Source organism: Camelus dromedarius, chromosome 10 (genome assembly GCF_036321535.1).
Source record: "Camelus dromedarius isolate mCamDro1 chromosome 10, mCamDro1.pat, whole genome shotgun sequence".
In the NCBI taxonomy this organism is placed as follows: Eukaryota; Metazoa; Chordata; class Mammalia; order Artiodactyla; family Camelidae; genus Camelus; species Camelus dromedarius.
This window is the reverse complement of record NC_087445.1, coordinates 47252611-47265903: the sequence shown is the minus strand read 5'-3', so window position 1 is coordinate 47265903 and position 13293 is coordinate 47252611. Positions and strand designations below refer to the sequence as shown.

The 13293-nt window shown below is 33.2% G+C and overlaps 1 protein-coding gene across 8 annotated transcripts in view; it reads left to right on the top strand.

Annotated features, from left to right (window-relative positions):
- RNF38 (ring finger protein 38) overlaps positions 1–13293 on the top strand; it is a 112849-nt gene that overhangs the window by 82211 nt on the left and 17345 nt on the right. For all 8 annotated transcript variants that reach the window (XM_031450038.2, XM_031450037.2, XM_031450036.2 and 5 more), the window contains one exon: positions 3767–3980. In XM_031450038.2, the coding sequence (XP_031305898.1) occupies positions 3767–3980 (214 nt within the window). The remainder of the gene's footprint in view (positions 1–3766; positions 3981–13293) is intronic.

Below are 13293 nucleotides of genomic sequence, written 5' to 3'. Positions count from 1 at the left end.
AAAATCTTACTTGGTAAAATTAATAAATGAGCAGAAAAAGTATCTTGGTCTCTGAAAAATCAAGTGGAGGAGTTTCCCTAGAACATAGTATAAAAAGGCAAAATGGAAGATGTGGAAAAGAAGTTTAAATATAGACATACATCAGTTCTAAGTATGTGTAATCATATTTCCAGACAGGGACAATAAAAGGGAATAATTTTTACAGAAGTAGTACAAAATAACTTTCAAGAATTAAAGAAGGACTGTTAGAGGTAAGGTCGTGGTGGGATTTCAGAATATATACAAAGAATAAATAAAAAATTCACAGATACCTCAAGATAGAAAACTGACTTATCATTTAAGGGTAAAGCCAAAATATAAAAGCATTTCAAACATTTAAAGTTGATCAATAAGAGAGTTTCTCTGAAAGAATTATTAAATATTGTACTCTATCTAGGAAGTAGAAGAATAAATAGGATTCAAGGCCATTTGGTTAGCAAAGGAAGCAAAAAAGACACACTGCCAAGTCTGAATGAAGGTCTATTTAAAAAGGAAAAAACAGAAAATATCAGAACATAAAATGGAAACACAGCAGAGAGAAGTTAAGGAAAAGTACAATCTAGATGTTTTTAGAAAAATGAAAGTTTTTGATTAAAAATTTAAGTAGTCACTAGAAAAATTGAACTGGAATGTATGGCTTCTACACAATGAAACAGATAGACAACTTACATAGAAAACTCAGTTCAACAAATGGCAGGTAAGTGAGGCCAGGAGGAAATAGCTTTGTGCTTTTTACAAATGATACACCTGGTGGGTGGGTATTGCTCAGTGGCAGGGTGCATGCTTAGCATGCGTGAGGTTCTGGGTTCAATCCCCAATACCTCTGTTAAAAATAAAATAACTTTTTTTTAAAAAGTGATACACCTAAAACAAAGTGACAAAATAATATCAACTGAAGTCAAGTGAAAGTCATCTGAAAGAAATATTTGTCCATCTTTTGTCACTATTTCTTATTTCTAGATTTCCCAGTAATTCTGCTTTCTAAATGTTATACTTCAATGACACACATACCAGGTTTAATGAGAGGAAGTACAGGAAAGACAGGGACCAAAAGTGTCAAGAAATTTAACATGCCAGCAAGAGGACTTGGATCTCAATTTGTGTTAAGTTTGAGTTATTGAAATTATGTTTGAGTAAGGAAGTAAGAGCAAGAGACAGCAATAGAATAAAACAGTATTAGAAAGGGCCTTTAATGCTTGTGGACAGGTTGAGTGTTTTTCAGGAGATTTGTGATCTGGGCATATTTTCTATTTTGATTTTAAGGTGCACATTTTTCCATATCTTAACATCTAATAAAGACTTTAAATTGATGGTGTATTATAGTCTAATTGGCAGCTTTTCCCTTTTTAGTGGTATATAAAACAGTCTAAAATATTTGTACAGATATAAAGATATGTTACCTGCATATACATGAGTTAGTACACATAGCTAAATTTTCTTGTTCTGTTCTCTTAAGACTAGAAGTAGTGAGCACACTTAGCTTCTAAACACCATTCTGCAGTTAAAGGAACCAGGACTTTCTAGAGAACTAGTTAATTCCAGAATTGGTTAGGGAAAATACAGGATGAGGCTAGAGCATATTGTGGTGCCATATATTAAGGAAGTGCGCAAAAGGGTAGGGACAGTAGTGAAAGGGCCAAACTAAAAGGGCTCCCATTGTTCAAAGTTGAAACAATTTGAACAAAACAATAAAACAATAGTGTGGATTATAACTTAAAGAATAAAATAAATATCCATGAGCCCATACTCATTATAAATAACTGAATAAACAAATAAATAGGAGAGAAGGGACAACTTGTCCTTATAGAATTCCAATTAATACATGTGGAAGAAATGAGGGGAGTAGAAAATCACCATTAGAATATCATTAATAGTGATTGCTGAAGATCCATTAATGCATGCTAACGTTACTCAAAACTTTCAGCAGAAGCATAATATTTGCATAATCTCAAAGTATCTCCCCCCCAGGTATTTGGTAATTACATAGGGAAGAATGGTGGGTTTTTTAGTAGAGGGTCTTGGCAGAAACTAGTTTAGCCAAGTGATCAGTCATATACATATCCACCAGTGATGCATATTGATGTCATATGCCTCTTGATACAATGCACTGAAAGGGGCATAGCCGCTCTGTAGTATCCTTTCCAGTAATACATAACCTCATGCAGATCATGAGAAAACATCAGACAAACCCAGGTTAAAGGACATTCTGCAGAGTAAATAATGTCTTAAGAGATATCAATGTCATGAAAGACAGGGAAGGACTGAAGAACTGTCAGGCTGGAGAAGATGAAGGAACCATGACAACTGTCCTCCACTGGATTCTGAGACAGTGAGGAAATGGCATTGGTGGAAAAACCAGTGAAGTCGGAATACATTCTGTTGTTTAATTAAGTACGATACCAAGATTTATTTCTTAATTTTGATAATTTTTCTATTCTTATGGAAGAGATCAACATGAAGGAAAGCTGGATGAGGGGTATAGAAAAACTGTATGAAAATCATCTCAAAACATTAAAAAAGTGAATTCTAAGGTGGATGGCATCTGAAATTCAATGAAATACAACATGTAGGTTTCGAAGCAGAAATGCAAAAAAGAGATGCTTAAAGTAAAGATAAATGAAGCAATGAATGGTGGAGCTGAAACTGGGGGGATGGTATTAAGAGCACTATTGAGGAATTAATGTTGTAGAGGGGATGTGCCTTGTTCTCTTTAAGACTGGGCAGTTGGGGGTGAGAAGACACAGATTTGGAGGTACAGAGTGCAACAATTAAGGGAGAGGTGACCTGTCCTCAGTAAAGACTGCTGAGTTGGCTGTTTGCAGCTGTGTCTAGAAGGGTGCATGCAGCTTGGCTTCTTTAGCCCTATGTGGAGTACATTTTTAATGAGACCTGCTGCTTTTTCCAGTTGTTATTGGCGCTGAGCCATTGTAAAAAGCAGTGGAGCTGAATTGTGGGTTAAGTGGAAAATGGAAGTCTACTCACAATAACAACTGGTTAAAATTTGTGTTAAACTGTGCAGATGATGAGTATATGGGGAATAAAAGTGATTTCCTTAAATAAATAGATTCTACCTAAAAATTCTGTGTATTAGAATATTAATGCTGATGCTATCTTGTAATCATTTCCATTCTCAGCATTTATCAATTACTGATTATTTACAGTTGTCAGCGGATTAAATGTTCTTCAGTTATTTCATGCATTTTTACTCTTTTTTTTTTTTTGTCATTTTGGGCATATAGAAGCTGTGCCTTTCTGTATGTCTTAGCCAAATAGACAAACATAAAGTGCCCATTAGGCATATGTGGATTACTGGCAAGATATATGCAGATGAAAATCTGTCAGATAATACTTATAAAGGAAGCAAAATAATAGGTTAAGCCATATGAAGTTATTGATATTTGACCATGTTTTGCCTGTAAAAAGGCAGTTTCATGCAATTAAACCCCCTCCCAAAAAATGACAGTTGTTCGCTGTTGATTTCTAAATACTCTCAGAGTTGAATACCAGTTTTGTTTTCTTCTGCTGTTGTTTTTTTAAAAAACATATACATTCTATTTAAATTTGTAAGTGGTTAGAGCTAATGATGGTGAACCATGGCAATTATTTAGTACTCAAGCTTACCTTAGCATTTACTATTGATGGATTGCAAAGAGAAACAATACAGAATCCTAATGGATCACAATAGTAAACATTATAAAACTTTTTTGACTTTTTTGCTATATTACAGTCCTCCTGTCAGGCGCCAGAGAGGAAGAAGGGATCGTCTGTCTCGACATAATTCCATAAGTCAAGATGAAAACTATCACCATCTCCCTTATGCACAGCAACAAGCAATAGAGGAACCTCGAGCCTTCCACCCTCCGAATGTATCTCCCCGTCTGTTACACCCTGCTGCTCATCCACCCCAGCAGAATGCAGTGATGGTTGACATACACGATCAGGTATAGTAACAGAATGTCCAGGAAATACAGATACTAAATGTTGGTAGCAGTTTATTGAGGTTGATGGGGTTTTTTGTAAATTTCTTTTCATCTTACCTAAAAGGAGACAGTTTTACCAAAAATGAAGCTATTTTAGAAAAGTTCATCATTCTTCATTGAGGATTGAAATTGGAATTCTACACCGCTTCCTTAAAAGAAAGTTGAACTTCAAAAAATGAGAACCGGTGTTATGAAAGTGACTTCTTTGTAATAGTTGGTTTGAAATGATTGATATAGGATTAATGGATATCAGACAGCTGGTGGTTTGAGTATATATTCCTGTCTCCCTCTCCCTTCCAGTTTCTTCTGGAATAATTCAGTAGGCAAGACGGTTGGGTGCATCTTTGCTTACATGTTTCCCTAGGTCTCCAAGGAGATGACAGGTACAGAGCTTCATTTTGCTCTGTTCTTGACAGGAACTGAGGGACTAGATAAGAGGAGGGCTTGCCAGTCTTCAGAGCGTGAGACTAAAATTCTGTTATTTATCTGAGGTCAAAAGAGACACAAATTTAGACATATTTTTATAAAGTTGCTGGGTTTAGGGATGAGGAAAAGAATCTTCCAAGTTTATAGATAGAAGAAATTACAAAGGGAAAGAGACTTAGACTAGCATTCAGTTTTTCATCTACTGCATTGGATGATAGAAAACAATGAAAGTACCGTATACTGACAGTTGAAAGAAAATAAGATCTTGCCCAGACACCATTCTTTTGTCAGCCATGTTCTCTTTATTGTAATGAAACACTTTTTAAAAATTTGATCACATAATTTATAAAAAGAAAAGTTTTTCCAGACCACATTCTTTGTGGTCACAATCTGCTAAAACTAAAAATTCTAAGTAAAAAAAAAATTTTTTTTTTAAATTGACACTGAAATATTTGAGGCAAGATTATAAAGGAAAAATCATATCATGGTCTGTAGGACATGCCAAAGCTGTTTGCCAAGAAAATTTTATAAACCTTCAATATCTATTTTAAACTTTGAAAATAAATGAACTAATTATTTGAGTGATTGGGGGGGGGGAATTGCAGAGTCAACCAAAGGGAATTGAGATGAGTAAATTAGCAGGAAAAACAACTAAAATTAATTATACAAAAATCTATTTTTTTAAGAAAGAAGTAGCACAAAGAAAACCTAATCTTGGTGCTTTGAAAAGTTGGTAAGTATGGCACACCTCTTGTGAACTTGGTTAAGGAAAAAAGAACAAATGTAAAGAAGAGTAGGAATGATTTAAAAAAAAAAATCCACATGTGGGAACCATTCAAAGAATTTGTTGTTGTAAAACAAAAATAACACCTATTTCATAATGGATGTTGAAAGAATTAAGAGTTAATCCATTTTGAGCACTTAAAGTAGTACAAGTAGTAACTGCTTAAATACTGCTTCATTATTAACTAGTATAATGAAATTCTGTATATAACCCTGGGAGGGGGACAAAAGAAAACTTAAAATTGACCCAAGAATAATAGGGAAGTTTGAATTAGCACAGTAGTATAGAAAGCTAATCAGATACTTTCCATTGAAAAGGCACAGTGATCAGATGAGCTTACAGCTGTTTTTTCTAACCTTCAGGGAACATTCGTTTTAACCATACACAAATAATTCTAGGTTTTTTAAAAAGCCAACTCTATTTTCTGAAATCAGCATAATTGTAATACCAGAAGCAAACAAGGATTCCCCAAAAACCTCCATAATACGTAGGAAGAATTTCTAAATAGATGTTTAGAAAATACAAATATAGCACCATATCAAGAGTAAAACTATGACCAAATAAGATCTATTCCAAGTAAGAGAGGATAGTTTAATATGAAAATTATACCACATCAAATAATAGAAGGAAAACCATCTGATTATAATTAAAAGATGTTGAAAAGTCAGTTAAAATTTAATAAAAATGCTAATAAAATAGCGGAAGAAGGAAATTGTTTAATTATAATAAATAAAGCTAACAGCAAGTACTCTAATCTGTGAGTGACAAAATCAGCAACTAGAGAGATGCTTGCTCTGTCCATTTTTGTTTAATGTTGTAAGTACTACTAAATGCATTAAGGTATTGTGATGGATATAAAACAGAAGAAATTATTGTATCTTTCTCTTCATTGTTTAATTGTAGTAGAAGAAAACACAAGAGATTCTAGTTTGAAAGAATTTGATACAGTGCCTAAATGCAAATTAAATGTACTGAAAGCAATAACTTAATGTCAATCAGCTGATGAATAGATGCAATATGGTATATCTATACAATGGAGTATTATTCACTCAAAAGTAGCGAAGTACTAATTCATGGTACACTGTGGACTAACCTTGAAAATATGCTAAGTAAAAGAAGGCAGTCACAAAAGGCCACAGATTGATTGTATACCATTTATATGAAATGTCTAAAAGAGGCAAATCCATAGACACAAAGTAGGAGTAAAATGATTGCTTATCATTAGCACAGTAGTAGAATAAATTATGATACCTTCATACCATGGAATGTAACTATTACAAAGAATTAGAATTATGTCAGGAATGTGAGCAATACCTGCAAGATACTGTTGAGCAGGAAAACACTGAGAGAAGTGTTAATGTCTCATTTTGTAAAAACATGATTAAATATATGTGTATACATTGGACACTGAACACAAAGGAGAATATGGAGAAATGTGTACTAAGCTGGATGGGGTGGGTGCTAAAGTGAAGGGAAAGGGAAGGTAGGTAGAGATGGAACCAAAGAAAGAAAAGGTGAAAAGACTTTATTTCAGAAAAGGTGATGTCTTATTTCTGTAGAATTACTTACTGGCTCTATGTATTGAGAAATGAAGCAATTGCATATGTAAATACTAGAAGAATGCAAGAGATAGAAAACCTGAACAGGCAAATAGCTGTGGCAGAAATTGAAGGCAAAATAAAAAACCTTTCTTTAGAAATTATATCTGATTTCTGTCTAACCTTTAAAGAACTAAATAAGAAAATGAATATATGTATGTATATGCATGACTGGGATATTGTGCTGTACACCAGAGATTGACACATTATAATTGACTGTACTTTAATTTTAAAAAATTAAAAATGAACTGAAATTTACAGTTTAAGCTATTCCAGATCATAGACAAAGATAGAAATTCTCCAAGTATATTTTATGAAGCTTATGTAATTGTAATAATGAAACCTCATAGACAATACAAAAAATGAAAGCATTGAACTCATTTGCCTCTTGAATACAGATGCAGGTGCTTTAAATAATAAACCATAGCTAGTGTTAGAGTAAAGTAATCTATTAGGATTATTGAAATAAGATTGTTGGAGTTTATTTTCTGGCAAGACAGGATAAGTTCAACATAAGGAAATCTTTCAAATTTTTAATTTCATCAAAAATTGAAAGGGAAAGTTTTATTTTGCTAATAGGTGCAAAAATAGAAAATTTAGTTATGTCTAATAAAAGATCTTAAATAAAATGGAAAAGGGACTTTTATTTTCTAGAGCTGGTAGGCAAGATTATTCAGAGCATTCCCTTTGATTGAGGACAACTGACTATGCTAGATAAAATATTAACAATATCCTGAAAGCATCAGAAGAGCTTAAAGATCAGAAGGAATTGCCAGGTCAAAGTCTCAGGGGGAGTAGGGATGCTAATTCTGTCCTGTGAGCATTCTTGTTCATTTATGCAAACTTGAACTTCAATTTTAAGTCTCATCATGAGGCAAAAGAGACAGAAATCAAAGACTACTTAAAGAGTCCCTCCCTACATAGATGACTCTTCCTATAGTACATAGTAGGCTGTATCCTCAGGATAAGAGTTACCAGAAGCAAATGTAATTTGCAGCCAAATTCACATCAGTCTGTGAAATTAAAGTATTTGGGACTGCAGGGGCCTAGAAAACATAGATTCTCTTTGGAGGAAGAAATCTTCATTCCAGTTCTCAAAGAATTCCCTCAGGTAATTTTTCAAGGACAGTGAGCAGTAAACAAAGTTAAACAAGTATGTGAAGAAAGAAGGACTATAAATGAAAGCCAATAAAAACAGATCTACAGTGAGTTTAGATAGCCTATTCAAAAAACATAATTAATGATAAAACTTGGAGTGCTTTCCTCCTGATACCTGAAATAAGCCAGGATGATCACCATCACCATATCTATTCAGTATCTTGGAGACTAAGATGACTGAAAGCAAGAAAAAGAAAGTGTATGAAGAATAAGAAAAGAGCAAGTAACACCATCAATAATTGCAGATGAAATGATCTTATGGGTAGAAAATCCCAAATTTATTAAGAATTGAACTGATAGGCTACAGGAACAACTATGCAACAAATCAGTTGTATTTCTTTATACCAGAATCAAACATAATAAAAATACTTTAAAATATATATATACACACACTAAACCATCCAGTTTTTTCAGAAAAGCTGTGGCATGAGGGGGACGAGGAGAAATGCAAGTGGCAACTATAAATTTAAAGAGACATTCTATACTCCCTCACACCCTACACAAAAAAACCTCAAAATGACTTACAGACAAATATAAGACATAATACCATAAACCTCCAAAAGAGAACACTGGCAAAACATTCTCTGACATAAGTCATAGCAGCGTTTTCTTAGGTCAGTCTCCCAACATGATAGAAATAAAAGCAAAAATAAACAAATGAGATCTAATCAAATTTGTAAGCCTTTGCATAGCAAAGGAAACTATCAAAATGAAAAGACAACCTTCAACTGGGAGAAAATATTTACAAGCAATGTGACTGACAAGGGTTTAATTTCTAAAATATGCAGATAGCTCATACACTGCAACAACAACAGCAAAAAACAATCCAGTTAGAAAATGGGCAGAAGACCTGAATAGACTTCTCCAAAGAAGACATACAGATGGCCAATAGGCACGTGAAAAAATGCTCAATACCACTGATTATTGGAGAAATGCAAATCAAAACTACAATGAGGTATCACCTCACACGGTCAGAATGGCCATCATCAAAAAGTCCACAGATAATAAATGCTGGAGTGGGTGTGGAGAAAGGAGAACCCTCCTACACTGTTGATGAGAATGTAGTTTGATGCAGCCACTATGGGAAACAGTATGGAGCTTCCTTAAAAAATTAAAAATAGACTTGCCCTATGATTCAGCAGTCCTACTCGGGGGCATATATCTGGAGGAAACTCTAATTTGAAAAGATACATGTACCCCAGTGTTCATAGCAGCACTATTTACAATAGCCAAGACGTGGGAACAGCCTAAATTGTCCATTGACAGATGACTGTATAAAGGAAGTGTGGTATAAGTGGGGGAAGAATATAGCTCAAGCGGTAGAGCACATACTTAGTATGCACAAGGTCCTGGGTTCAATCCCTGGTACCTTTCTAAAAACAAATAAACCTAATTATCCCTCCACCCCACTACAAAAATAATTAGATAACACAATAATAAAATTTAAAAAGAAGATGTGTGTGTGTGTATATACACGTATACACAGTGGAATACTACTCTGCCATAAAAATGAAATAATGCCGTTTGCAGCAACATGGATGGACCTAGAGATTATCATACTAAGTGAAGTAAGTCAGGAAGAGAAAGATACCATATCCCTTATATGTGGAATCTAAAATATGATACAAATGAACTTATTTACAAACCAGAAAGAGACTCACAGACATAGGAAATAAACTTAGGGTTACCAAAGAGGAAAGGAGGGGGAGGAATAAATTAGGAGCTTGGGAAGAGCAGATACAAACTACTGTATATAAAATAAACAACAAGATCCTGTATAGCATTTGGAACTATATTCAATGTCCTGTAATAAACCATAATAGAAAAGAATATAAAAAAGAATGTGTGTATATGTATGTATGTATATATATATCTGAATCACTTTGCTGTACACTAGAAACTAACATAATTGTAAATCAACTATATTTCAATTAAAAAAAACATTCTAATTGCAGTATGTAAGCCATTCTTGGATCCTGATTGATAAAAAGAAAAAAAACCTGTTAAATCATTTATGACACAATTGGAATTTTGAACACTCACTTAATATTTTATTTCAAAGAACTTTTTCTTAAGGTGTATTGATAATGCCATGGTGGTTATTTTAGGTGTTGTCTTTCAGAAACAGTACTGAAATACTAATTAAGTAATAGGTTCCTGGGATTTGCTTCAGCAAAGTACAGGAAAGGGAGAAGTTGATGGGAGTAGATTGGCTATATGGTTTAGTGGTTTTGGAGTCTGGATAATGGATATGGGGGTTCATTACACTTAGTGCTGAGCATGTTTGAAATTCTCCAAAATGAATATGTAAATAAAGTACTACTGAAAAATCAAAATAATATGAAGAAAGTTAAGAATCTTAACAAAAGATGTTCAAGTCATCTATGTAGTCGATTACAAAACTAAAATAAATACTGATAGATTTGGCTTGAAAGATCCAATTTTGTAAAAACTCATCAACTGGCATACAGGATATATAAAATTAGTGCATTCCCAAGTAAATTTCCAGTAGGTTTTTGGTGTAGCTTGAGAAGCTGACTTTGCAATTCCTGTAGCATTTTAAAGGACCTGGAATTAATCCAGAGCAGGGAAAAGCAAACTATTGTTGGCTGTTTTTGTAGAGTTTTATTGAAATACACCTTTGCTTATTTATCTGTAATCTGTGGCTGCTTTGTGCAGGGATCAGGATGGCCCACAAGCTTGAAATAATTACTTTTTTGGTCCTTTACGATACAGTTGGCTGACTAATACTCTGGTCTAAAGTCTCTTAAGACCAAGTGGTTGGTTCTCAAAGTTATGTCCTGTATCAACTGGTCAACAGCAGCAGTATCACCTAGACATTTACTAAAAATGTACTTTCTCAGACTGTTTACTAGACTGACTGAATCAGAAACTTAGGTGCGCTACCCAGCAACCTGTTTTAACCCAGGTGATTCTAATGCACACCACAATTGAAAGAGCCACTCGTGTATAAGCCTAAAGTAGAAAAAGTGGGCAGAGTAGCTCTTCCAATTATTAAGGACTTCTTATAAAGCTTATATGAAGGCATTTATGCCAGAATAATTAAATAGTCTAATGAAACAATATAAAGCCCAGCGATAAACTAACATTTTTATGAATACTTCGTATGTGTTGTATAACTGCTGATGAGTTGGGACAAGACAGAATTTTTAATAAATGATGCTGGGACAGTTGGGTATCCAAATGAAAACATGAAACTGGATCCTTTATCTCATACCATTCACGAAAGTCAATTCCAGGTAGATTAAAGACATAAATGTTAATGACAATAGAAGCTTTTAAGAAAGTAACATGGGAATGACATCATGACCTTAAGTAGGGAGTGCTTTCTTAAACAAGACATAGGAAAAGCACTTATCTATACTGAGAAATGTTGATAAATTAAACTTAAAACTATAGGACTCATGTTTACTGTGAGAAATAGACTTAAACATATATTTTGGTCACTTAATTTTTGGAAAAGGTGCAAAGGAATTCCAGGAGGGAAAGGAGGGTCTTTTTCATTAACGGTGTGAAAACAACTGGATATTTATGTAGGTGAATTTGAACCTTGGCTCCTACTTCATATGTCACACAAAAATAAAGTTAGGTTCTGTGTTCTAAATGTGAAAGGTAAAGAAAATAAAGGAGCTGTCTTCATAAGGTAGACAAAGATTTCTTAAATAGAAAGTATTGGCAACTTAATAAACCCACATACTGAATTTCATTAAATAAAAAATTTCTGCTCATCCAAAAGACATTATTTAAAAAGCGAAAAAGCAAGTCACTGTCTGGAAGAAAATACTTACAATACTATTTCTGAGAAAGGACTAGAATCCAGAACATTAAAAAAAAAATCAGTTTATATTTCCATTGAAGTCAGATATAAGATAGGTGCCTATGAGCATCAGTTTTTGAAGCTTCTTTATTACTAACTCAAAAAGACAAATAATTGTGTTTAATCTTAGCAGATGTAGTTGTATACATAGAAAAAGGTTCTAATTTTTTAAATTACTAGAATTAAGAAGCTGAATGAGGTTGTTAGGTTTGAAATACATACATAAAAAAACAGTAACTTTTCATTACCAGGATTTAACCAATTTGACATGGAAATAGAGAACAGTAATGTATCAGCAATATAACAAAACTTACATGTAGTGTCTTTATGAAGAAAACTAATTTCTTGCAGTTACAGTACTATAGTATTGAATATGTGGTAGCATAATATTCCAATGAAAAGCCTTAATATAAAATTATGTTCTTTCTAAAATAACACTTAATACAATTAAATTAATACAGATTAGTTTACCAGTGGGTTTTGAAACTGGGTAAAATTATTTGAGTTTATTTACATAAGAATAAATATGTGAAAATGGCCCAAAATAAAGTGAAAAGAAAGTATGATAACAAGAATTTGTGTTACTAGATATTACTATAGTAAGATACTATAATTGAAACTGCATGAATTTAGCACAAAATAGATCCAGGTATATTTGGGAAATTATTGAATGGAAATAAGAGATGTTTCAGTTTAGAGGTGTAGGGATGTTTTAATAAATGAAACAAGTATGATGGAAAAAAAATTAGAGCCCCACTTCACACTATAAACAGAAACATTTTAGTTGGAGTATAAATTAAATGAAAAAAATAAATGTATTAGAAAGTTTAGCAGCATATTTGTATAACCTTATCAATAAAAGAAACCCAAAAGCTACACTCTGATTACATTCAAACAACATAAGGGGGAGGGTATAGCTCAAGTGGTAGAGTGCGTGCTTAGTATGCCCAAGGTCCCAGGTTCAATCCCCAGTATCACCTCTGAAAGTAAATAAATAAGTAAACCTAATTACCTCCCCCTCCAATAAATAAGCAAACAAATTAATTAAAAGTTTATTTTAAAAAGATCATGAAAGATAAAATTTACCATTAAATAAAGGATTTATCAAAAGATAAAACAGACAAAAAATATTTTTGTTATACATATCTCTAAAAAGCCAAACGATAACGTGAATGGAGAACCTAATAGAACATGGGCAGTGAGCAAAAGATATAGATTATTTATAGAAAAGGAAAATTAGATGGTTAAAAAACATATTAAAAGAGAAATGCAAATTTAAAGCAAACATTGATAATTTTTTTTGTTTTTTTGTTTTTTCATTCTTCTAGCAGGTAGTTATATCTACTTTGAGCAGAGATGCTGGGAGTCCTGTTGTTGCTGTTGGGGTGTGATTTAATCCATCCATACTTGCTAGTTTGAAATACATTCACCCTTTACCCATGAATCCTTATGAAATAAATGAAACTAATA